General features: G+C 39.9%; 1 protein-coding gene across 5 annotated transcripts in view; it reads right to left on the bottom strand.

Moving 5' to 3' along the window:
* Nucleotides 1–9,923: 9,923 nt before the first annotated feature.
* RGS12 (regulator of G protein signaling 12) overlaps nucleotides 9,924–27,839 on the bottom strand; it is a 98,986-nt gene continuing 81,070 nt past the window's right edge. For 3 of the 5 annotated variants that reach the window (XM_075499646.1, XM_075499650.1, XM_075499651.1), the window contains 2 exons: nucleotides 26,770–27,387; nucleotides 9,924–15,406 (listed from right to left, as the gene is read on the bottom strand). In XM_075499646.1, coding sequence (XP_075355761.1) covers nucleotides 15,042–15,406; nucleotides 26,770–27,387 — 983 coding nt within the window. In that variant the 3' untranslated portion in view covers nucleotides 9,924–15,041. Of the gene's footprint in view, nucleotides 15,407–26,769; nucleotides 27,388–27,839 lie in introns of those variants that run through there. The other 2 variants (XM_075499647.1, XM_075499648.1) reach the window with 2 other exon arrangements.

Below are 27,839 nucleotides of genomic sequence, written 5' to 3'. Positions count from 1 at the left end.
AGTGTCTTTCTGGGGAGTCACAACTCTAAGCTTTTAGCTCAAACTGATTCCTCAACATAAGAAAAAGGAAGAAGCACCAACACCGGGAGCCACTTCAGCTGGTAGGACGGTGCTGGCAGAAAGCAAAAGGAAAAGACGTCAAAGCCAGGAGTTGCAACAGCTGCCAGAGAAGCACCACCATATAATGGGAATTACCCCTGAGTAAGGTCTGAATAATGACCGAACAGTGATTTCAGGGTTCAGACAGATATGAATCATTAAAAAACCCTAACTACTACATGTACGCTGCCTGCATTGGTTCAGCAGAGAGGTGTCCGGACAGGTCTTATGGCCATAGAGAAAAGACAGAATTTAAGGTGTGTTTTTTTGTAAATTATGTTAAATTCAGGGACTTTTTCATCTATTTATAACCAGAAGAAAGTCTGCCTGCCTTCATCAGGCTTTTCCTAGAATCAGTAAAAATTAAGCATGCCATATATGTTTTGGAGAAACATTGCATCTCATTGGCAAGAAACTACTCAGAAGACTGAAGATTCAGTTTTGCTACTGAATTCTTATAAACCTCACAGGGCTTTGGGCACCTGGGAGTTCATAAGGGTGAAGAATAAGGTCTTGGCTGCAGATATTTGTGTGTCATCATGTGAAGCACAAGAAGTGTGCATGGAGGGACAGTGGGGGAACAAACCTGGGGAAAGAGAGCTGAGACACATGAATCCCTTACACTGCTCCGGTTTTACGCCATTCCAGAGAGAACCATCCAGCAGCACAGTCCTGGGTGAGCTGGGAATGACCCCAAAGGCAGAGAGGCACCAAGCAGGGCGGTCATCCCTTCCCCTAACACATGTTCACGTCTGACTCCGCAGCCTCTCCATTGAGGATCCAGATGCACAGAGCTTCCAATGTGAAGATAATAAAAATAGGGAAAAAATCAGCAGCACGGAGCTTAGGGATTTTCAGCAAGCATAACCTTTTTTATTTACTCATGTAAACCAGTGCTGCAATCACTGGTGCTCACACAGTTTACGGGAATTGCACCCGACCTCAGGAATGGACAAACCGGAGATGAAGGCAGAACCGGTGCACGCAGCCAGCCACCTCCTCCGCAAGCAGAGTATCGAACGGCCCGCGCCTGCAGCAGCCCTCTGCCAAAGACCAAAGAGCCACTCTTCGTTCAGATATCACCAGACTACACGTTGTTAAGCCCTCTGGGGATGCCTACCGTGAGAGAAATGTCTTCTGTGGTAGGGAGGAGATGCTGTTTGGTTTGTATCGCTGCAGCTGGGAACCCACCAGCCTGCAAGACCCGGGGCACCATGCCAAAACCCCATGGGTCAGGCTGATGAGCCCACAGAGCTGTTCTCCTTAACCTTCTCAAATCAGTTAAGCTATGACTCATTATGTGCAGCACACTGAAGGAAACTTTCCATAAAGGGAGAAAACAGTCAGGTATGTATGAAGCAAATACCATAACAACAACGAGAAAAATAATTAAGATACAGGAGACAATCCATATGGCATTCAAGATAAAGTCCCTAGCATTAGATTTTAGACTTCATTTAGCATCTATTTCAAATGAGGCTGTGTAAAACACTAAATAAACAATATAAAGAATTATAAATATAAATATAAATACAAATACAAATACAAATACAAATATAAATATAAATATAAATATAAATATAAATATAAATATAAATATAAATATAAATATGTGTGTGTGTGTGTATAAAAGAGAGGAAATCTGGAAACAGGAGCTAGAGGAAAGACCTGGCTTTAGGGTGACAGAATATTTGGCAGCTCTAGGGCCTGGACCCTGTATTGCAGCTCATCCCACCAGTGAAACTGCAGCTAGAGTCTGGTTCTTGTTTTCTAAGAAAATTCTATTTTCCTTTTAAAGAAAGACATATTCTGATTCTTAACTTTGCTGCACATAGTACTGAACATTTCCTGTGGAGTGCACATAATCCAAAGGCATTTAGAGCCAGATTCTGCTACTGCTGAAGTCAATGAAAGGTTCAAAATAAGCCTAGGAACTCTTTATTGTGTTTGCAGGCTGTAATCCTTCTGTATCAAAGGCTAAAATCCCTCAGTTTCAGCATTTTTCCCTTAATATTGACATCATCATGGGAAAATGAAAAGGCAAATAAACACACAATAAATGAGCAGAAAGAGACAGAAATCCTTGCTGCAGGGGGTATAGCACATACTGATAATGCTGCCTCATACGTCTGCCTTGTCCTCACTTCCCACACTGCAATGTTTTTTATTTCTTTAAATTTAACAATAATTAAGAAAAGCCCAGACTGAGCCCAGACTCTGAACTACTTATTAATAATGAAACAGTATTAACAACCATCTTAAATCATTAAACACCAACAAAAAGTAAACTAACTGAGTCAGCCACCAATATGAAATAATAAAATTGATTTGGTTTTTTTTCATCAATTAGTTCACTAGACATAAGTGGAAAAGACAAGTTCAAACACACACGCATCTGTTTGCATTCATTCCTGTGTACCAGCTACCAAGCTACTGGGGAGGGTTATCCCACGACTGCAAGCTCATCAGTCTACTCCATGTTTACATTCTTTCTTGACCAATATAAATGTTTCTGAGAAATCTACCACTCAGCTACTGCAAAATGGAAGAAAAATTATAATCTTTTCTAATGACTGATTCCCCCATGTATTTTTGCAAACTTCTATGCTTTTTCATAGTAATAAGGTTTTCTTCTTTCAAACCCAGGTTCTTCATCCCTGCTGAAGGTAGCACATGGCAGCCAGCTAAGGGGGCAGTGCTGCCTCCTGAGACGATCCGATGTCCAGGCTTTAGACGACATTGTTGTTACAAAGCCCAAAGCTAGCTTCCTGGACGAGGAGACGGTTGCAGGCTACGGCGTTCTTGGCACAAAGAACTAGTGCTAGATCTAAAGCCTCTGCAAGCGTGCTGTGTCTAAGATGTTTACACAACCTGATGAGTGCATGTGAATTGGAAGTAATTAGAAGTATTTCTAGCATGAAAAATACAACTTTAAATTTATCTTTCAAGGAGGGTAGGATGCAAGCAATCACGTGTGGCAATTCTGCTCCTGGTGTACTAGCAAGGGACTCAGTGCTGACGTGGGACTGGCATACAAACCCTCCTGACTCTCTTTTCTTTTCCTCTGGGGGACCTGCAAACCATGCTGCAGACCTTAGTGTCACTGTCGGATGGGTTTCCCTTCATCTCTGTTGCTTGAGATCATTCCCATCCTCTGGTCCTGGGAGCCATTAACAAAGTTCAGCTGTCCCCGTTACTTAATGAATATCCCAGTCACCAGAACTGAGGCTAATACTCACAGGCTCCAAGTCTAGTGACTTTTTAAAGATTTTAAAATAAGGTAATGCAGCAACACTGGGAGTGCATGAGGGAGCCTTCCCCTTCCCTCTAACACCTACTGCTCAGGGCTGCCCCAAACGCAGGAGGGCGTGGGTCAGACCTGCCTTGGGAAATGGTGCAACCTCAATCTGGTCGCTCACATCCAAAACCAACATCTTCACCGTTGGGCAAGAAGTGAGCCTCCACCTCCTCTTCTCTGTTCTGGAGCGGTGCCTAGAGAAAAGCCATTGCGCTCCTCTTGCTAACGCCTCATGCAAAGGAAGAAAGCTGAAATCACGTCACTTGTTTGCTTATTTCAGCAAGAAAAAGAAAAGCTTTGGCTCGAATCAAACTGAAAAGTTGAGTTATTCACAAGGACCTTAAACAGTGTAGCACCCAGTTTTCCACATAGCCACATTGCACCTGCAAACACCTCTGGGTGTCACCCCCTCCTCTCCCTGAGAGCTTCAGAAACCCCAGGGAAAAAAATAGACATGGTTTTGGCTTTCTGAGAGGACTGGAGTCCCGGTTCATCCTCTCCTGCACTAGACTTTGCTGGTAATATTTGCAGTCCCCAAGCCGTGCATAACCTCTGCCACACCGTAACAGAGCAAAGAAATCCTTTTACAAACCATCCTCCCCGCTCCTCGAGGCAGCGAGGCTGGTAAAAGCGCAGCTGCAAAAGGCTGGTTGCTGGGCAGCTGGGATCCAGCAAACATGGATTTGGCACTGCTGCACTTTAGCAGATAATCCTGGGACAGAAAGATACGCCTTCACCCAAATGTTTACTCCTCCTCACTCCTCTCACCTCCCACGCTCCTCCAGCACCTCTAGCAGCTCTCCTGGCTTCCCTCACCCGTGAGCTCACAGCTCTGGGGTTTTCTGCACTGATTTCCTTTCTCTTCTCTCCAGGGACTGAAACTGTTCTCAAACCTATCATATTTTTTTCATCTCACTCCCTCACCACCCTCATCCCTCACTGACATACTGCCTGTGGATGTCCCATCCTGGACCATGACCTTGCCAGCAGCCTCCACTGCCTCCCCAGCACACGGCAGCAGAGTGAACATCTTGCTTCCATGCACGAGCCGATCTCATTGCATTATCAGTTCTTCCTCTCGCCTCTGCCTTCTGCAGGGCTTGGGGCACTCCTCTGGCAGCTCTGCAGACCTTCACGCTACCATCACAGCTCCCCATGTAGATGGACCTGCCCTGGACTCCTGAATTTTCTCCCATGGTTCCTCCAGTTGGCGTTGGCATGTTTTCATTAAACATCACTCTTCACCAACCCCACATCTGCCACTTCCACACCTTATCTCACTGCTGCCCCTCAGACATGGCCTCTTTGGTCTTGCTCTCCACTAGCATCTTCTCTTCCCCCACCGCCTGGTCAGTGCTCAGAGCTATACCTACCTTCCGCTAAAAGTATCAATCAGACCTTGTGAGTCCCTCCCCAGTCAGAGGGTTCTTGTATTCATCTCCCTTCCCTAGCCCAGAGCTTCGCAGCCTTTCCTCATCACCTGCATCTGGCAGGAGCAGGCACGAGAGCCTCGGCCGCGCAGCACCCAGAAGGTGCAGCCTTTCAAACGGGCTCTCCGCAGCAGCAGCAAACACCCGGGGCATGCCCTCCTCTGGTTTCAGCACTCCTAGGAAGACTGTCCCCATTTTTTTGTACTTGCCCTGCGGCTGTAGCCCCGTTTCATCCATTCCCACACCAGTCTTTCCTGCTAACATTTACTTTCCCAAAGAGGCATATAACATACTGATCAGGCTGCAACTCTGTGAGCACGATCTCCTGCATACTTTTTCCCATTGGCACGGGTGGCTTTGCCTTGGCAGGATGCGGTATCAGACAATATTGCCTGCGATTTTTCTCTTTTCAGTTGATCACCTTTGTGTGCAGTGATTTTGTAATGGCTTCATGCTTTCTTCTCTGTGAAATCACATTTTAGCCAAATTCAGCTACTGCAGTTGCAGGTATATATTTAAAAAACCTTTGCCTGCAGCTGTGCTTACAAATGTTTCTTTCATGCATCCAAAAAACTTTAGTTCTGATCTGAAAAATCAAATCATATAAAAGCAGCAATGCAAGAGCTGGGCTTGAGTTGCAGAAAGAAAACCAGACTGTGATTTTATACCCCTAATCACACAAATCTGTGAGTGATTTAAGGCTTTGCTACAAGCCACAATATATGGAACTTTCGTTTATATACCCCCGCTATGGATCTAGTTGCAAAAACTCGCCAAGATTTTAGAAGTCCATTTCAAGATGATACTTAGTTCTGTTCATACACCCAGATGTCATGACATACCTAAAATACTATGCCTGCAACCAGTCTGGGATGTGTTTGCATGAAGAGACTGTTCCTCCTACTGTATATGAATAAGAGTGGAAAGTAGGTAACTGTATTTTTCAAGGAGTTTGATATAAACCTTTGCCTATAACCCTGGCTGAAACAGTAGGCCCATATACAGAGGCGTATGATTTTTTTTTAGCCGTGTACTCACTGAAAACTGACAAGAAGAGGTGTAGAGGCACCCACCTTCCACCGATGCCAACCCATTTAGGTAACTTCAGCACAGGCTGATTTGCAATTGTTAGGCACGTACATTTTTAGCTGTGCTCAAATTCCTGCTATTCCACCCACTTTCTTCATTAGCATATTAGACGCCCCCATGGCATACTTTAAAATGGTCTATAAGTCAGGCATGTGTGAGGGAAGGTGGCTCCACTGCTGCAGCTGAAGGCAGCTGAAGTCTTCCCTTTCGAAGTGGGAAAGAGCACTAACGTGGAAGAGACAGCCCCACGGGAAGGATGCCAGCCCCACAGCCTGCCTCAACTTTGGGCTTATTTCCCACGGCAGGGTGGAGAGCGGAGTTCACAAACAGTGTTCTAATTATCCTGATTGCAGCCCTAATAATATCCTGTATGGAAACCTGTATCATTTATAATTTTTTCCATATATATAGGTATGGAAACCACATGTCTTATTAAACATTCCCTTTCTGCTTTGCAGATAACTCATATGCCAAGGGTTGAAGTGCCAGGTGGCCCCTGTTGATCAGCCCTTTGGCCGTGGTGGCCAGGGGAAGCCCCACAATGAGGTGCCCTGCACTAAATCTGCACCCTGTGCAGGGAGCACTCCTGTCACACAGTGTCACTGCGGCAGCTGCCCAGGGCCAGCAGGATTTTGCACTGGACACTGGATTTTGCAGTGTCATCACAAGGATACTCTCCTTGGATTTATCAATCTGTATTTTCAACCTGTTAATCTAGCATAGTGTTTGCCTAGGCTTTCTTGGGTTTTTGCGTTACAAATCTGCTGGCAAACGTCTAAGGGACTGTCCCCAGAGGGTATTTCTAACCTTTCCCCATGGGCAGGTGTCATTCCATTCAAGCAGTCGGCTGCTTAGGACAGCGATAAATTGCAATTTCTTTCCCCATCAGACACAAATCTCCTTTATCCCTTTTCGCCTCCTGCCTCTTCCTCCCACTGCCTTTCTCCCCGGGTTCTGCCCTCGGTCTCCCTGCTGCCGAGCGCTTCTTCCTCCGCAGGAGGACACCCCTGCCCTTGGACATCAGTCCTACGCCTCGGGGTGCGTTTGGGAGAGTTGGTAAACACAACGGGTAGGCAGAGAGATAAGCTTGCCTCCTGGAGGGAGGGAGATGGGTGCCCCTCAACCAGGGCTCCTCTCTCACTGCATACAAAAGCCCTGCTGCTCACGGCCTCCTCTTCTCCATTACCTCCCTCTGCTCTCGCCTGTCCGCGGTCTCATCCTGTTGGAGACTGCTGCACAGTTTTGTCACCAAATCAATAGGGATTCTGTCCCTAAGAAAACCTAAAGGGCCTTTTTCCCAAAATCCCTAAAGTAAGGCAGGCAGAGGTGTACCAAGAAGAAACTGGGGTCCCTCCTGGTGAGCAGCCCTCTCCCCGCTGCACAAATCTGACTTCAGAAGTGATTTGTGAACCACTCGCTGCCTCACTGCTGGCCTCAAGAATAGGCTTAGGCTAAAGATTTCATAACCTGGCCAATACCCTCTCTGTATTTCCTTCTCTCTCTTTTTCCCCCCTCATTTCCCTGTACCTCCAGTGCCACTCCTTGTAATTGCTGCAGAAATGTAATTGCTGCTCTGTGTAATTGCTGCAGAAACAATCTGAGCTGTCATTGACTTACATTGTTCACACATCAGGAGAAACTGGCAGATCAGAGTCACCCCACCTAGCTTCAGGGACCTGCTGCATATGTATTTACATCCGAGGTAGGTATCAAGGCTCCCAGCCTAAGCAATGGAGACCTAGAAAATACAGAAGAGCGAAATTTAAGGTACGAGTCACCTGTCCAAAAGTATGTTTCAACTCAAGGATGAAACAAATCATTCTTTATATCCATGGACAGTACTAACTACATCTCTAACAAATATGTAGAGTAACACCCGTGTTTAGGATACAAAGGCAGCTTTGGAGTAGACACCTAAAGTTAGGCACGAAGATCCCAGCCAGGATCACCTAAAGGAGAAATCATGACTTTCAGATCAGCTTTGTTAAGTCTGTTTTGAATTAAACTGGACTTTCTTTTGCTCACACAAGGCCCCATCCTGTTAACTACGTGGTTGCCCAGCAAGGAAAATTACATCTTAGGGCACCACAGGGTGCATCCTTTCATGGTATAAGCTAATGTCATCGCAATGAATGGCAGCAACATCTCATACCTCTGTCTCTTTCCCACAAGAGCATAAAACAAACAGGCAAGATGCAACGGGACAACCAGCATTCTCCAGGAGACGGAGGTGGTGTAAGTCTGATGGCGTGTGCTTAGCCATCCAGCACCTTCCAACAGGAGGATGAACATCTGCCTGTTCGTGCCTTCACCCTCTCGCCAGGGAGTGAAGTTGCAGCACGTGCTGTTCTGGATTCTCTAAGACACACGCAGACGCGTTTTATTCAACGCCCAAATGAGCAAGGACAAGGTCAGAGATATGTGCCCACCATCACCGATTATCTCCTGGTTGCAAACAAGTTTCAGCTAACTGCTTTGCATACAGAGGGCTGATCTCAGCCTGGCTTCATCCTGGCCATAGTATTGACTCTGGAAATTTTTAAAGCGTGGAAGAGGTTGAAGTTACGCAGATAATTGTTGGTATTTGAGTTCATGTTGTTGGTATACTGGCAAATAGTGGCAAATAATTACTGAAAAAGATGCTTGTGCAAGTCTATAAAGGAGCGAGAATAGTAATTAAGGGGTAGTTTCCCCTCATCACATGGTTTCATCTTTCCAGGAAAGACTCGAATTGTTAAGAAAGACCCCAGTTATCTCTCACAGAAAGAGGGAGAGGCATTAGTTTCATTTTTGTGCCCTAATTTAAGATTATGCCACTCCAAGAGGATTAGCTTTAATTAGATTAATTTCTAGCTGGCCTTTCATTTCTTTATCAGCCTGCTCTGGAATTGAGGCTTGAAGCTGTACAATAACTAAGTTATATACCATTTTGAGATTGTGAGCAGATCTTTGCAGCCAGAGAATGAGAACAAGGCATAGGTTGGTGCATCCTGGCAAAGCAGACACAAGGTATTTAAGAATACACTTCCCAAACTTGGACTTCAGGGCCTTCCCCAGTGAGGTAGGCGAGCGGTCTTTACAGTACTCACCCTGCGGCTTGATGCAGGCTATGGGGGCTTGGAAATGCTCTAGTGTACCTGCAGCGGTGGGCTTCAGCATCATCGCTGGAAACTGGTACAAGATTATCGTGGGGAGTACTACAGTGTCGGCATGGAATTGGAAGAGTTACGTTTCATCCTGTTCCCATCCGTTGTTATTTTTCTACTATTGGCACTCAAACTTCTGCATTGCCCCTTGCTCTGGCACAGAGTGTTCAAAGCACAAACAAAGAGGATGGTGAATGAGAAGGAAACCACTTAAGGAGCATCGTGTGACGGATTCAGGTTGGTGTACATGGACACTGATCTATTGGGGCCCCCAGTTTGTGCCACTCTTGCTCTCTGGTAGATAGAGCATTTCTATGGTTTGGCAGTGCCTGCTGCAAGGGCAGAGCAGTTCTGGTGCATCTGTCCACTCGGAAACCACAGAGCGAGACAAGCCACCAAGACTGTGTAGAAGGGAAGCCAGAGAAGGATTACACTGTACCTGGAAAACATTCAGCTACTGCCTTACCTCAGGTTTGCAATCCCTTTGTGTTGCTAGAATAGAGCAAAAGGAATTAATTAAAGGCTAAAAACCTAACCCGCTATTATTAAATTCCAGAGAGTGAGCTATTTTTAAGGTATATAAATATTTGGCAGAAATTCTTAACAATCCTTTTTAAAGGAATTTCTTTATGTAAGCTAGGTTTAAGAAGACATCTTTGCAAAATCTAATAAAATGCAGGCTAGTTTCACACTGTCCCATACTTCCATTGAAGCTGTGATGTCCAAACGGCAGCAGGTCCCAGAATAACTGAAAAAAACTTTTTCACATCTTTTCCCTACACTGAAATTAGATATCAATGAAACATTATCAGTTCCAGCGGTATAAATTATTTACTCACTACATACACAATTAACATTTTAAATGAGTTTGACACACTTCAGATTCTATAAACATTATTGTACGGTACAGGATTTTTCAATACTTTGGGGATACAAGGCATGAGAAATAAATCCAATGTGCGTTTTCATATTACAAAGTCATAGAAGTTTAAAGACAAAACCACAAATAAAACAAGAACACAAATCAAATTCTGTACAACAACATTTTTCGACTGTACAACAGAATGATCACTTGGGATGAAAAAATATAAACAATTTTCTTTCCTTATCTTCCACACAAACAACTCAGAAAACATGTTGGTTCATGTGTAACATATTGGATTTGCTAACATTTTGAGTAATGCAGGCAAGATTTGCAGACACCTGATCATCCAGCGCTTCTCAGCAGACAAAGGTCTTCTGAAAAAAATCAAGAGTAACCTGGCTGAAAGTGACAGCTGGTCTACAGCAAGGAAATATTTCAGTAAGATCTATGGAAGTTTTTCCTGTGTTTTAATTGGCATTGGATTAGAGTTCACAAATCTCCCAGTTGTTCATTACCCTGACTCTACGATGCTAAGCTTGGGGTGCTGTTCCAAGAGCACAGGCAGAGAGAAGTATTTGGAAGTGCCACTTGTTTTTGCTGCAGGGTAAACACCCACACTCTCCACAGAGCAACACTGTTGTCACACGGCTTTGCTACATTCCCACAAAGCTTGGAAATCTGCCTGTTGATGCAGAAAATACGGTCGTTTCTAAACCCAACACAATGAGCTGAGGTTGAGAGTTAGGAGGAGTGGCTTGGACCTGCAACGGTTTTGGCTTCTCACACTTCTTGATAAGGACCTGCCGTTGGGCCGCGGCCTTTGTCTAACTGAGCCTTTGGAAACTTTTCGAAATCATTGAGAAATTGTGAAAAGATGCCTCCGGGTGTTTGCATCACGGATGCCACAGCACACTACCACACACTCGCCTGGTTTCCCAGCTGCAGACTACCTTAGGAGAGACCATTTTAAATGAGAACATTCACTATCGATACTGTGTCAGAGATGCCTGGGATGAGCGGCAGCACTACTACTGAGAAACAACTACTGGCCAGGATTTCAGTTTTGTGGCGAAAATCAGGCTACTTGCAAAAAATCAAAATAAGCTCATAAGTCCTGATTATCTCTACTCGAACTAGATAAGGAGGCTACGGGCTGAGCCACGTCTTTTTACAGTTTTCTGTTAAGAACAGTAAATTCCAGCATCAGAATAGAAGGAGGAATAAAACAATACATGCTACAGCAAAGGCAAGAAAACAGACCAAAACTTTCGGGCAGAGAAGTAGTGCATGAAGGACCCAGCATCCTTGGAAGACACTCAGTAACCCCCAGAAGACTTTCAGGGGCATGAGAAAGGACGTGGTACAGTCAGGTATTGGCTCCTTCCCACGGAGCAGTAAATCTCTTGCAAAGTCTCTTTGCAAAGCCTGTTTATGTGCCTTCAAAAAAACATTGGTTATTTGTCACGCAGTCCCCTAGAGCTAATTTGCACAGTGGTTTATTTTGCACGTGTGTTATATCACAAATTTGTTGACAAGGCACACTGCTAGAGTAATCCTAAGGGGGAAGTCCCTTTGCAAGTTTGCCTATATGTATATGTTTTATTCTTCACAGAGACTTTAAAACAAAAAAAAAAAAACAACAAAACTGTGACCGTTGCAGCGACTATGAGGCTGAAACCACTACCATTTGAAAATCAGATACCATGACAACAAGTGAAATATGAGAGAACTGGTATATTAAATAAGATTTAGAATGCTGCAGGATTTGCTAAGTGTTGGGGGTTTTTTATATCACTGATTGTTACAGTTTCAGGTTTGAGTTTTGGCACAGGTCGGTGGATCTCCCTCTTCCACGTAAGAGGATGGGGAGACCGAATTTCCCTTTTCTTTATCATCATGGGATTAAGGAGACATAAGAGTAACTCTCTGTACAAGCAGAGTTTCAACGGGGGAAAACTGGGAAAAGTAAAAGAGAAATAAAGCCACATAAAATCTGCTTATCTTTAGGAACTAGCTGGCAAGATAAAGGATTAAGCTCTCAAAGCAGCTCTTCAATCGGGCTGCTTTTTTAATTGCAAGTAGATTTCATTAGTAGTGGAAATCACAGTATAATGAGGCAACTTAAAATCATATTATAATGTTGAAGTCACACAGTAATTAAAACTGGACAACATCCTTAGTAAAATCTTGGAAAACATCAGCCAGAGACAGGCTGTCCACATTCATTTTTATTAACTCCATGACCTGTGGCAACTGACTGCAGCAGGTTTAGCTTTTATATTCTGCCAGGTATTGAATGGGAGAGCTAATATTATTATTTCTAAGTCTAAGGAATGAATTTCCACGAGTCCTAGCTAAGAAGTCATTCTTTTAAACGATATGCCAATAACTGGCATAACAGTGCAGCGTGGGGAGGAACGGTTTTTCCCATGTCCCTTTGTTTACAGGATTTCCAGGCATTGTGCCAAGATTTTTCCCTATGTTAAAGCAAACTCTGTTCTTTCACATCCTTCATTTTCCTGCACACGGCTTGACTCTCCCATGCTGTCAAATTCCCTTTGAATCCTTGACACAGCCAAATCCAGTTTGCTGCACTCAGAATTTAAAAGCAGTGGGTTTGTTTGCTTTTTTTCTGAGCACAGCAGCTCGTGGAAAGAAAACAGGAGAAGGCGAAGAACCAGCTCTTTGATTTGAACCTGGCTTCTACTAGCTTCACCTGATGGCCCCTAATTCTTGTATTACAAAAGAGTGTGATAGTCAATCCCTATCCACCCTTCCCATGGCACTCAAGGTTTTTCAGACTTTGTTATATCTCCCCTCAGCTGTCTCTTTTTCCAGCTGAAAAATTCCGTATTGCTCACTACAAGTCACTTAAGCGCACTTGCACAATGTAAGAGAAGCAAGCTTGTTTCATCTAAAATACTGGTCAGAGATTAATAAAGACTGTAATGACTGCATTTGAATTTCAAGCTTTTAGCTGTATGATGTTAGGATTTCATTCTCCAAGACACACAAAAAGTGCAAAGGGTATCACAGGTCAAAAAGCCCTCTCTTGAGTTTGACTGGTGTAATGTTTGTCTCAATTAGACATTGCTATTAATTTTCCGGAAGATAGGAAAAAATTGTGGCCATTTATCTGTGCAAAGAAATATCCTATCATGGGCAATTATTAGCAAAACACTACCAAAAAAAAAAAAAAAAAAAAAGAAATAAACATGGGAAAACCACTTTAAAAATACAGAGATAATTATTTTCACATCATTGGGCTATGACTGTTTCTTTACGTTGTGTCCCACACGGGTGATATATAGTACAATACAAAACAACGTATCCTATGGATCAGTATAGAAGCTTTCCCCCTTTATGCTCAGCACGGGTATAGTCTGAGTGCTTGCAAAGTCAGACTGCACACACCATGCTATGGCTGTATTTAACAGCGCAGTCCATTGCAGTGTGGTACCCTCTTACCTCAGTTTCCAAGCCTGTTCGCTCACTCCTCGTTCTGATCTCAGTTGCTGCCTGCGGTGTTTCCCCAAGTCTCTAGTATCGTTACACCACTATGATTTTAGCAGCGCTCTCAAATTGGTTTTAATCTTGACAGTTTTTAAAAGAACAGCTATTGTCATAGCGTATATCCTCATTCAGTCACACACTGAGTTGAGCCTAACGTAAACAAGTGTTTTCCTCAATATCAAGAGCAAAATCACTTATCAGTCGAAAAGAATTAAAGTATTAAAGCTAATGGGTGCTGTGTCCATTTATATCACTGGTCTATTCGATGTATAACTCTTAAGCTTTAGGAACCTTACTTTACTCGTACAAAATCACATGTACCTCTTTCTCATTTTACAGATTTGAGTTTAAGAAACTGAGTTATTGCCTCCAGTATTCTCAGCTATTCAGAAAATTCACAATCCTTGGTAGGCTTTAGTAAGAAGAACCAAAGAAAAAGTTAGTGAATAATTACTGCAGTGCTTTAGACTTACTGCCTGTGTGGATCAGCAGTCTAGGGGCTATGCAATATGACATTTGAGTCTCACAATAATTTCAAAGCAGTGAACCACCAGAAGGTCTCAATATATACATTCAATATTGTTTCACATTGATGAGCAGAGGTCCAACGCTCTCATTTCGCCATGTACCCTTTTGCTTGCCCAGACTCACAACCTCTGCTGAAGAAATGGGAAAGGAGGAAAAGGAGTGGGTGGCAAAAGCAACGTGTTTGGTAGTATTAAGTATCTTTTCTTTCTCAAAACTCCACCCAAGGCTAGAAGGTTAACTGAAACTAGAATCAACAACAAGAATAATAAAGTGTACTTAACCACTTATTGAAAGACCAATAACAAGATCTGCCTTCCGCCAAAGCTAAAAGCCACCACGAGCAGTGATGAGGAGGGACTTGGATGACCCTCCCACCACTATGTAATTAGTATATACATTTCTGGTATGGAAACGTCACCAGTGTTGGCTATGGGAGCAGCTATTATTCCCAGCACAGGAAATTCACAGCTTTTTTTTTGCTTCTTACTGCTTGTATAACAACGGTCTTACTGCATATGTCCATCCAGGCAATGCATTAGACAAGACTGAATTCTACCTGGACCTCTTTCCAAATGTTATGAGACAGACAGGAAGATATTAAGAAAATAATCCTTATCTTTTTACACCAGTAACTGCTTTTACTTCCACTTCAAAAGTCTACAGACACACAGGGAATCCTGCAGACCAGGAAAAAACATTAGAATATTAAAGGGAAATTATCTTAAATAAAAAGTTTGGATAGGGGAATTTAAAGTGAGTTTGTCTTTATTAAAGACAAGAAGGGTAGGGGTGGAAATAATAATTTTAATTGCACTGTGCAATGGAATCATCCCAGGGAAAAGGATATAGAAATGGTAAGAGAACAAAAACAAATAGCTCAATACTTTCATTGAAATACTATTTTTTCATTCTACAGGTTCTAACTCATATCAGAAGAGACAGTCTGGCAGGCTCGTTGAAGGCAACGGGTACTGAAAACAACTTATAACTTGCAGAAATATGTCTCTAAGGCATATCTCCATTGCTGCTGATGCCAAGCAAAAATACCAGAACTCTTAATTAAAAACAGAGATTTAAACAAAAGTAGCTTTATACTGATTCTCAGTGCCCTTATTCTTCTCACTCTTGACAGTAATCAGAGATGGAAGGTCCGATGTCCTATAAACTCCAGTCCTCATCCGCCCTTGGCAAGATCTCAGTTCAGAGATGTAACCTTCAAAGCTGAGGTTCCCTTCAGAATCATCACAGGAGCGTATGCCAGTGTCTTCCAGTTTGACTCCGTCCACATCGATTATCCTGTTTACAGGGAGCTCTGTACCAGGGTTCTCTCTCACACCAGGAGGATTAAAGCTTCTGCTGCTCTTCGCTTTGTGAGAGGTTTGCTCACAAGAGTTTCCTGAAGTCCCTTGTGAATCTTTTTTCTTTCTTTGGTTTGCACCTAACAGAAGAAGTAAAAACAAAAAAAACACAAAACAGGAGAGTTATGTATCTTCTGGTTTTAGCAGTTTTCAATATTGCAACCTCCTCTGAGGTCCTAACGGTAGATAGTCAGCTGGGATATTCCTCTGCCCCATCAAGGAGACTTACTGATGTACCAAGTACGTAACTAAACAGTAGATCTCAAAGATTAATGTAAAATGTTAATATGTGTCTGTCTTAATTTAGCATTTTTCAGAGTTTTTAAAAAGAGTCCATTAAAAATAACTAGTTAGTATAAATTTGTACACCTCTAGAACAAAAACTCTCACAGCAGCAAACCCAAAGGTGAAGGAGGAGAATACAGAGCTTCCACTGGTGCAGAACAGGAGATGTTCCTTGACTTGAACTGGCCTCCAATAGCAGATCCCTGCTGAGATATTATTTTCACTTGGCTAGAGATTAATCCTCTAGCAGACTAAGAAAGGATGATTTCAAGTTGCAGTTCACTGTTCTGAACTGCAACTGAGCAATTACGGGCCACGGTTTACAGGACAAGAAGAAATAACTTAATCTGCTGAAGGCTTTAAACATTCAAGAAACACCTTGTTATGTGTGATTTTTTTAACCTAGAAGTTTCTTTTTGGCACAGTGCTTCTAAAATGACAATTGTTAGGATTCGGGCTTATTCTCTAGAACTACTGATACGAAGTCATTACTATCCCAAGTTAATCCTAGATTAAAACCTTGAGCTCCCCAAAAGCTGGTTTTGCATTAGGTGTGACACTGTGAACTGCTAGGCACTTGTTAAAGCAAATGCAGATAAAGCTGTTTTGCCTGTTTCAAGGCAACAAGAAGGGAAGGATGAAGAATGAGTTGATTTCATGATTCTCACCATGGTTATCAACACGATTTCAGTAGTTGAGGTGCCCCCACCATAATGATGTAAAAAGGGGTAAAATTTGCAGGGAGAGAGAACTGCTTTTATTAGACCTACTGATATCCAAGAAAAAAATAGAAAAACTTTCAAGGCACAAAGGCAGACATGAGTAAGGGCTTCCATTTCACAGTTAATTTCTTTTTTCCATATATACCAGCTGGTCTTTTAAAAGACACCATCTTGTCCAACATGCCTTACCTAAACCATTTTTAAACTTTTTGCTGCAGTACACACAAGTGTCTGACTAGCAGATTTAGCCACACAAATCCCATAGCTGGCTTTGAAATCTTTTATTTGCATTTGTTCCATAAAGTGATGTGTACAGTGTTTTTTGCAAGAAAAATAAATTTCAATGTATAATCATCGTAATCAAGAACTTTTTGATATGAAGAAGGGGAAAATGCAAATGAAAAGGACAAAAAAAAAAGCCATTTCCTACTGTTTCAATCAAATCACTCCAGGGTCTGCTCAAGGGTTAAAGCTTTCTATTTAATGAAAATAAGTTAAAATTCTAAGTAGTGCAATATTATTTTAGTGCTTTAGCTACAGTGCAGCCCCACATTAATAATGTAGATATTCCACATCAGTAATGCTTGCCTTTTTTCACATCCAGAGGAATTAGATCAAACTCCAAACAAATCAGCTGAGCAATAGCAGAGCGAAGGCAGAAAGCTTTCTCAGCCCTGTTAGCCCAGCACGACTCCAGCCTACTAAACTGCAGCTAACATTTAATGGGACTATATTATGCTTCATGTTTACATCTTCCTACTGCAGCCGAACATTGGCTTAATTTTAACTGCCATTTGCATGGCTGTGGTGTAAAATGCTATTCACCTATTCTAAAATGTTTGTCTTAACATGAATGTACTGAATTGTACTCTTGACCTTTTTAATCTACTATTCTATGTCCTTTGAGGAAGATCTCTGATTCTCCTTTCATGTTGGCTTAAAAGATACTAATTTCAAAAAAGCCGTACTAACGATAAATTACACCAAACAGTTTGCATTGACAGAGCATGAGTCACCCAGTTGTCCTAGTATTGAGAATACATCCTTCTACTAAATGTAATGTAAAGAAATAACTTTGATGGTGGTGTAAGGTCTTATAGCTCTGTTGACTTGAACTAAGCTGAAACACTTTCCACAGTCAAAAGTTCCAGCCTGCATTAACAGGGTAGAACAGATGAAAGAGCTGGAAACTCCTGCTGAGGAATTCTATGGAAGGGGTCAGGATTGCTGTATTTGTTTGGCTGCTAAGTCTTTCTACAGCTACATATAAGAAATGCCATTAAGTCTTGGAATTATGGCGTCACTGAGTCACCACACGGAGCAACTGGGCTTGCAAATTGTCTAATAGGAACAAAGCAGAAATAAGGTCAGTCTTGGCTCTTGGGCTTCCCAGGACATAAGCCCATCTGACGAGGAATAAATCCATACTATGGGCAGCTTTTTCTATTAATGCCCTGCTCAGGAGCAATCCCACTGAAGCATCTAATAAATTACTACTAGAGGCAGGACAGGAACAGAGAAGGTCTTATGTAAAGTACTGGTTCAAAAGAATACGGAATTACTAAGGGATGATACTGTGAAGGTGATTCCTCTTTTCCTGGCAGGGTAGAAAAGATGTTGGCTCATCTACACCAAACAGGAAGATGATTTCAAGAGTAGCGCTACATAGAAAAAATATTTTAATGTACTTTTTTTTTCTCATTTTTAAAAACAAAGCATTTATGAAGCAAGGCTATTTAGCACAAATAACAGGAGAGAGTCCCAAAACCAGTTTGTGTATAAATGTATCCTGCAAGTTTTAAAATAGACTCAAGATTTGCATGTACTCAGTGGAGCTTATAATGAGGCTTAAATGATGCCTACAACACTTCCGCACTGGTCTCCTCCTCATGTGCTCTTTTTGAGTAACAAATACCTGAGCAAACTCAGCTATGCAGGGCACCATCTAAGGTGCAGAGAGCTTTCACAGATAAAATTTTTCTTCACATATTCTTGCACTGAAGTGACGGAAACCTCCACCGGTATCTCTGCAGATTGCTTTGCCTTGCATAAAGCACGTCAGGAATGGTATTACATTTCCCTGAGTCTAATCTGTCAAATGTCCTACCTAACTTCAGAAGGGAAAGGAAGCCAGTGCTTAGAGCAGTAGCTGGCACAGATTAATTTCCAAACAGACCGGAATAGCATAATCATGCCTATAGGTAATCTTCGGCTCCCCTGCTAAGCATTCCACACAGCTCTAAGGGAATTTTCTTGTGCATCTGATCCCATTAATATAGGTCCAGCCGGTTTAAAGACGGGATGATGCATGTCATCTTCTGTCTTTAAACCGGAGATCTGCTATTTTACAGACTCGCAGCTAAATGACTGCTTAGAAGGCTAGGTGTACCGGTCTGCATTTTTCAAAAGGTAAACAATCAGGCAGTGTTCTGGCTGATCGCATTTCCTTTACCAGTATTTCTCTTTTTCTGAAATTTTGATTTTGTGTATTATTCTCAAGCTCTCTGAATTTAACAGTATGATTATGGAAAATTGTCTTTACAGAGGAAGACAAAGAGAATTTGTATTCTTCTGTATAAAATATTCCTCAAGCTCTAAGCAAGATCTAAGCAAGATATTGGAAGACATTGTCTTCCAAGTAGTTTAGGACCAAGGGAGCATTTGGCCAAATTCCAGGCAAAGACGAGGTTACAAAAAATACCTGGAAATTTCAGGAACAGCACTAACTGTCAAATGTAGATGACAGGAACAAATAACCATAACTCAATGCAGATGCTTGGGATTTAAAGGTCCACCCACCACATCTTGCAATGATATTATTTCTATACCATAATTATTAGATCCAAGTATTTTCAGTGTGCTAATTTTAGTTATGATTAACTTGTTAAGGCATAATTTAGATCTGATCTGAAATCAGCACCTTTATTTTTAAGTGATCAATACTCGATATAGTTCCATTCACACCAGAAGTATCTTTTTTTATAAAAGCAAGTAGACGTTTATTAAGTTTCACTGTAATAGATGAGCTCTGTATTTGAAAGTCCATATTTAGTGGATTTCATATACGACAGACCATTAAATTCAATTCCATAATTTTCACAACACCGTTTCCATATAGACAGACACCTCTTCCATGTAGATTCGTTTGACTTAGCATTCTACCTTTGCTAAAATCCTTCTGTTCTTGTCAAAACCATTTACTATTTAGATGGCTCTCAGTTCTACTGAAAGATAACCAGAATACTCTGCTGACTTCTACACCGTTGATTCCAGGCATTCAACTTCTAATGTCAGAGAGGTTCAGATACACAGTTAAAAAGAATGAGCTCCAGTTTAATCATTTTGTGCTGACTTACAACAGATAAGAATCTGTTTGAAGTAATACTTATAACTCTTGTGAAAAGAAATCACCAAAGTTTTCAGGAACAACTCCTGGAATTGGTTATTTACTGGCATATAGCACCTCCAAATGCAATCAGTCATTTTCAGTCCCCAAATTCATAGGCTGGTGTGTTCTTTAATGCAGGAGATTGGGTAGATACTGTTCTCATCTCTGATTCCATACAACAGCCTGTCCTAAGGTGATAACATGCTGGCTGAGAGAGCATTTTTTTTTTTTACACGAAACTATGAAAAAGGAGCTTTGCAATGGTCGCTTCTGCAGTGGTGTTCACTTCGATGTCCTGGAAATATTTCAGTATGAGTAACTCTTTTTCCTTAAGATACATGTAATCTGGCAGTTTCGCTCTGGGAAAGACACTTCTCCTTTCCTGTCCTAAACTGTTGTGAAATGGTACTTCAAAATTTTAGGCTTCCCAGATGTGGATTCTTTTAAGTGGTGGATAAATGACTTCCACACTGGCTGATGTACTGTTAGTACTGTAACTGTAGCCGTGTATTTTTACGTTTGCAGTGATTTATGCTTCCAAAAGGAAAAGGATACTTTACATTTAAGATTTAGAATTCTGCAGGTTAAATTCCCTTCAAAAGTTTCCTTCCTTTTCTCTCTTAACTGATATAACACCGAGAAGAAAGAGCATTTAATAAAAGGTCCCTACCTACAGTTTATGCTAAAAGTCAAATTTCCTTTGAAGAGCTTATTTGCTGCATTTCACTTGCATGATGAAACACCAACTGTGGCATATGCTCAGGGCCTTGAAATCTGACTCAATCACAATGAGGGCATCAAGCTAGGAAATGGATTATTCTACAAAGCAGCAATACCCTGCATTATCAGTCTGTTTACTTTTGTCCTGGGAATTTCTGGAACACATTTGCAGCATTAAGTTTAGAAACACAGGGCAGATAGAAATTCTTTCATTGTGCTCATCTCAAAAGCATTCACAAGAAGAACAAAGCCCAAAATATTATTTGGAAAGTCAAATTCTGAATATTACGTAGAAGAAGGAGCTGGTATGACGACTACTGCTCACCAGTGGCATATATCATCAAAAAAAGGAAGCACTGCAAACTGTGTTTGCTGCAGGCAGTGACCTTTTATATACATGGCTACAACAGCTGCTGAAGGAAACTGTGCACAACATCATTTAAAAGCCAGGAACAGTCTGAGAAGAAATAAAATAAGAAATTCTGAATTTTGACCCAAAGTGACACGCATGCCCTCAATAATGCTGGGCAATTTGCTTAACTTGCTGTTTCTCCACTGCTAAAATTGAAATAATTTTTGAATACTTTCCAAGCAATAGGCATGACAAAACATCTCTGCAACAGTCTAAAAGCATTCAGCCCTCAGTCTGATCTTCTAGCATTTATCGTTAACATAGGTTCTGCTTTCCCATCAGTAGTCAGTAACAGCAGGATTAATTATTGCGGAGAGTCATATGTTAGGAAATAGTGGGTTGAATTACTTGAATCAGTTTTAATTTAATCTGCCATTCATTATGTTATCTTTCAATTAAGAGATTCTAAAATGTGATTTAGCAGAGCTACCAGTTACATTTCAACTAATAATTCAACTAAGTTCATTTCATCGACCAAATGTTAAGTCTTGTGTTTGAGTAGATCTGGTTTTAGCCTGTGTACATTTGGTTCAAAGAGCAGTTGTAATTTTTCTAACATTTTATCTAGTCAGTAATAAAATTTGTAATTCTCTCTAAAATGCGTATCTTGCTGTTTGATTGAAATAAGAATACTTTTCAAATAATTATCCCTCAAGGCCTTCCTCACTTCCCGGTTGTCTACTCTTAACATCACTCTCCTTCTCCTTTGTTTATTATTGATCTCAGTCATGTGCTACATGTAATTCTCCAATTTAATCATGCTCTGATTAAAAGAGGATTAACAGATTCTGGCCTTAGTATTCCTGGATCCCCACAAGTACTTCTTCATATTGATCCAGAATCCAATTGTCTTCTATAAATTTACACAGAGCCAGTAAGGATATAATTAACTGCAGGACAACAGCCTTTGTTAAAAATAATGATTAACGTTATTGTTACATCTTTCAGTCATAATCCCTTCCTTTTCTTAAATTTTTATTTCATTTATGTGTTCATTTATGTAGCTATCTTGATTTACATAGGAAACACTGCTGGATTTTCTCTAAAATATGCCATGTGAATTAAGGGAATAACTAAAATACTAATTACATAAAATATTATAGAATTTATTACAAAAATAAAGGTTTGTTTTGATTTTTTGAAGACATATGCGCGATCATTTTTAATCTCCTTAACTATCACAAAGTTTATTGCACTTGGAATTCATTACCCCTATAACTGAAAAGTTTAGTAGCCAAAATGTGAAAGTCACAGAAATACTGCTGATATTATCTGATCTCTATTCCTTGGTTGCAGCATACTGCATCCTTTCTGTGAATAACAAAAAAGAGCAGTTGGGAATTTTTTTTTGTCTTTGGGAACAACAGCCAGCCCCAGGCTCTGAGAGTTCACCGGGCATTTTATTTCTGCATAATTTATCTTTCAAAGCAAAAAAATCCTAGCACTGGTACTAACTATCCCATTTCTGAAAGAATTCTTTCCAGTGAGAAAAGAAGCAAATCTATTTTGAGGATACCATTGCCCATCTATTTCAGAAACAAAGCAGTATCTTCAGAACAAATTAAGTAACTGTTTATATAGTCTAAATTCACCCTTTATCTTCCATAGCCTTATTAGTCAAGTATAATTCCAGCGAGTTCATCATGCTTTTATTTTTCCTAGCTGGTTCTCTACCTTAACCTGTTAAAACGGAGTTTTGAATAAAGTCTTTATTCGATTGAATTGCTGGATCCAGTCTATACGTCTATTCAAAAAAATACCTTCTTACTTGGTAGGCAATAATTCCATTGACTGTAATTGTAAATTCATTTTAAGAACATTTCTCATCCTAAATGCAAAAAAAAAAAAAAAAAAAAAAAAAAAAAAAAAAAAAAAAGGAAGAACAATTTGATGGAATCAAATATACAGTCTGTGCACCCTCAGTATGGATTGCTGCAAATTGTCCTAAGGATGAAATGGTAATGCCTGAAAAAACCCAATTGCTATGAAGACTAAATGCCCACCTACTTTGTAGTAGAGGCAACAATCACAGTGAACAACTCACTGGCCCCAGTGGAATATCACTGAATAAATAATCCAGTACAAGGCCTCTGGCCTGATATGCACAGCTTGTGCAGGGACTAAAGGTTCGAAAGATTGCCTCTCCCCATGACAGCTATTTTTCACTTGGGTAATGAATGTGCCTAATGCCCTAGGAAAACCTGGACAACATCCAAAGTATCTAGACTATACCATGCAATTTAAGAAAAAAAAAACAAAAAAACAAAAAAACAAAAAAACAAAACACCAAAATCAGAGATTAAATCAGTATTTTAACACTTTCAAAAGTGAATGCATCACCTCAAGCCAATTACACCACACAATAATTAAGTTATTTCTTCCACAGATGGGTACCACCACCATTATATGTAGACACATGAAGTAAGTGCATTTCAGGATTAGTGTTCAGATTCCAGAAACCCCTGATTTTTAAAGTGGGAAATTTGCCAGAACTAGGAGGCTTATTCAAAAATAAAGACATTTTCTTCTTGATGAGTAACGCAACTAGAATCACTAATGATTCTTGTATTGCAAACTGATTTGAGATGTACTTCATAGCTAAATATTACTACAGTATACACACATTTCATTTAATTAAGAAAGTTAAGATCTGTGTTTGAAGATCTGTTTTTGTCTCAAAAGTTCCGAGCAATGCAAACCTCATTTTGCTGTTTTCCATTATTCATATTTTGTTTTCTAGACCTTCAAATGAAAAAAAACTCAAGAGTTACCTATTACAGGGATGGATATTGGCCTGGCTTTGCTACATTAGCCTGCAGTTAGAGAATTGCCCCCTGCAGAACGTGAGGGACTACTTCATCCCCCACAGCCCTTTCCCCAGCATATATAAACCCAATGTATAAAAGCCCAACGCATAGTGTAAGTATACATGTCATTTGCCTCTATACCAATTTGAAACCAAGATTATAGACCACTTTAAATTATGTAGTCATTATTTTTCTTTTTATCCCAACATTTTAGTTCAACAAACCAATCAGAAATGCATTTTCCATTGATAGATATGGAGAACCATTAAAGCACTTAAAAAGCAACCATTATTAATGATTTAGTCCTTTGAAATATTGATTATTGACTGGAGATAGTTTCCAGCAGTCTTTACTATAATTACTGTACATCATTGAATAGTCTTTCCATGCAAACTCCATGAAATCATGAAAATAGAAAAGTTTTGTTTCAGCCCACTCTTTTTCCATAAAATCACCACTCTTTTGTAGAATACAGTTCCCATAAAATAGTAGTGTACTGTGAGAGGAGTGTAGAATAGAGTTAGTGTATGCAATCAGGTTGCAGCCAAAAAGGAAGGTGTTTTACAACTTTCTTTTAGATTTTTGTTATTCCTCAAAAAAACCAGATAAAATCTGGTTTGTCACAAAGAGAAACTAAGATTTTAGTTTTGCAAAATTATTGTGTTTGATTACTTAAAGGTCTCTCATAGGTGACTATGACAGAAAAATAAAACGCAATCACCCGTGAAAGTAGAGTAGACCAGTTTGACTACATGAAAATTAAAATCTGTAAAAAAAAAAAAAAATTTAATATGTAGGATATTAAGTTATTTGTTGTGGAAAAGTCTGAATAATTTTAAAAATGGAACTGCTACAGGCCTTTCAACTGCTTCGTTTTCTTTCATGGAGGCCCATGACTATGTGGGAACACAGTGACTTTTGGAAAAATTACATTTTCAGCCCCCAGAACACAAGACGACCTAGGTAACAGCACCACAAGCCTCTCTGCAGTATTTTTTTTTTTTTTTTTTTAAATTAGGCTTCACAGCACTGTTATGCAGGACCCACCTCTAAGAATGAAAAGGGTAGTGTGGTCTCCAGCACCCATCCAACCCTTCTTTTCTTACCCAAGACTACCAAATAAAGAGGTTGTTATATTGGTTACTCCACATCAAATGAACTGAGATCACCAGCTCATTTCTTAAAGACCAGGGAAGAATTGCTTTAGTTTAAAATAAGAAGGAAAGTAATGAATATAAAGTTTAGCCCAAGAACCCAAAGACAGAAGAGACTCTCCTTTCAGGAGTTCCTGTTATGACTCATTTAAAAGAAATTTCCTGTCTTCTCTGCCTTCTGGTGCACATGTCAATGCTATGGATTTCACATGTGACCCATCAGCATCTCAAGACAGCATTTGCCCTTTGATATCTAGATTATTAACAAATATAACGTTTGTCAACTTTGTCTCACGGTAATTGCTAGCTCATATTTATTAATCTGTTTGTTATTAGAAGATAATTTCAATCAAAATTCTTAATCCAGGACTGAAAGAACTGTTTTTAAATAATGAAGAAAATCAAAGCTTAAAACGAGTTTGTGTAACTAGGTCTAGAATTTATTACTCCTGAGAGAACAAAAGATACAAAATACATGTGAAAACTACACAAAGATTTCTACAAAGTAAAAAGTAGAAAGTGGGAAAAGGGAAAGCTACAGTTCAGTGGTTACACAGAAATGTATGGCATGCATTAAAATACTGTAAATTCATGAAGGTTTTTTTAAGTGCAAATGGTCTTTTTAACAGTTCTCACTGAAAAATATGCAAATTGATACCTATGTTGTACACTTGTCATATTATCAGAAAGACAGCAACACGAATCTATGCATATACACATCAATATGTCTGAAGCACATTTCGTGGTTTTGTTCTTTGTAGGCACTGGTTACAAGTCTGTTCAATACTCAGTTTCAGAAATTAAGTGGTAGCGCTTATAGAACATTTCTCAAATACTACTAATAAAGGAATTTGTTTTTAAAATACCAAGAGGTTGAAATAATTTGCATTGCCATTTATAAGCATCCAACAACCAAAGGAGTATTTACAAATCATCAACCATACAGATAAAGAACAGTATCAAATACTCTGTGTAAAAAGATAAATAATTAAAATGTATATTCCCACATCACAAAGAAATGTGATCATACAAATTATGGCACCATATGTTTGTAAAACATCAAAAATAAATGTAGCACATAGATACCTCTTCTTATATTTTACAATAAAATGTACAGTACAATGACTGTAAAACGTCAATGTCACAACACCCATTGTCTTCAAACTCTTGTTTCTGGTAATAGCAATTATTATTAGAGTCCGTGTTTATAAAGAACTTGGCCTTCATACTTCAGCCTTGGGCTAATATTGCTCTGTGATATTGCTAGACCATGAAACTTACATCCTAAAAAAAGTTACATGTTTTCTTTAAAATTATCTAATAGAAAGAGCTACTTCACATGTGAACATTCTGGGAGAAAGTGTCACAGATGCAACTTATTTCTCTGTGTAGCAAAGTATGGGTTAAAAATAAACTGTAACATTTTTACTTTTAGTCACAAATATCTAATTTATTGGAGAAATATTTTTTTAAATTAAGGTTTATCCATTTCAAATTTTAATCATAAACAGTACTGCAATTTTCAACACATAATTAGGGTTGCTGCTAACGCACTTAAACTTCCAAATGCTAATCATGTATCTCATTATGACAAATGGATCAGAAAATCTGGAATGCAACACTGTTATGCAGCTCAAAATGCTGATATCCTGTTTTGTACTCCTAGGGTAAAGAATGAGATAATTATAGCATACGAATGTATTTTAAAGGTTTGTCTGCATGTGTCCATTTTTGGTCACATGCCAAATCAAAAGAGAAGTACATTGTTAAAGGCAACCAGAAATATTACAGTTAGCACAGACTAAGGCAATGAAATATTTATATTTTTTTTTGTAAAAAAATTAAGGTGCAGAGAGAATTTTCTTTCTTGTTTTAATGGGTGCCAAATACTGATTAACAGTGCCAAGGAAAAGGAGTTTTACATGAAAGGAAAGACTATTAAAATCTAGAAATACCTGAATTGGATCTTTGATATCCAGATTTTTCCTGATTACCTGCAAAAGGAGTTGGGGGTGGATAGTTGGCTTCTGTGAGTTTACTGATGTCTGATGGTGGTGTTGGTGGTGGCGGTGGTAGCAAAGTGCTGTTAGGGCTACTAATATCTCCTTCAGCCACAAGAGTCAAGTCTGCCACATTCTCATCATCTACCATCTGTATGCCTTCAGCTTGTAATTCTCTTGACTGCCTTTTCCATATTGTTGCATTGTTTTCCTGTGCATGTGGAATTGGAGACAATGCAGCATTAAAAGGAACACTGAAAGTCTTCTGACTGTGGAGTGCTGTCAAAGCAGATTTATGTTTACTTTCTGAATAACCCATTTTCTTTACTGAATTTTCATTAAAGTTTTGTATGGACTCCTGTTTTCCATTTGGTGATGTACATCCATCCTTGCCATCATTTTTTGAAACTCGCTTGTTGAGGCCTTTAGGGCCTGCAGGAGTAGATGAGGATGGTTCTGGTCCAGTGGGCGGTAAACGAAGAAAGTCAGGAAGAATAAGGTCTTCTTTCCTTAGCAGTCCACGTTGGTCATCTGCTCTGTTACTTTGAGCTTTGGATATGAGTTCAAAAAATTCTATTGGGGAAAAACCCAAAATTGACAAGTTTTTGTCAGAAAGTGCAATGTCATTAAAACGTAAATTTTCAGCACATTTATTTTCCATGAAGATCTTCAATTCTTTCAATGCTGCCTTGAAATAAGATCCCATGTTAATTAGGAACTTTTTCAATTGCAGCAATGTTCACTAGCATCACTATAATTAAGACCATCAGGATTGCTATTGTAAGAGTTTTGCAGTTTAGAACAGCTGCAATTCACTGAGCCTTGAATACATCTTCTATTTTATGCAGTTAATAAATCTGTACACACACACAGGATTTTTAAATTCTTTATACAAAACAAGGCTCTGGTCTTACTGACAATGGGTGCACATTTTTATATTCTGGATGGTTTTTACCCATCTTAACTCAAAAATAGCCATGCCATTTGAAAGTTCAAAGATTAAAAATGTTGCAAACTTCCTTGTT

The sequence above is a fragment of the Mycteria americana genome, chromosome 4 (assembly GCF_035582795.1).
Source record: "Mycteria americana isolate JAX WOST 10 ecotype Jacksonville Zoo and Gardens chromosome 4, USCA_MyAme_1.0, whole genome shotgun sequence".
NCBI lineage: Eukaryota > Metazoa > Chordata > Aves > Ciconiiformes > Ciconiidae > Mycteria > Mycteria americana.
Note: the sequence above shows the minus strand (reverse complement) of the source record. Positions and strands in the feature narration are given on the sequence as shown.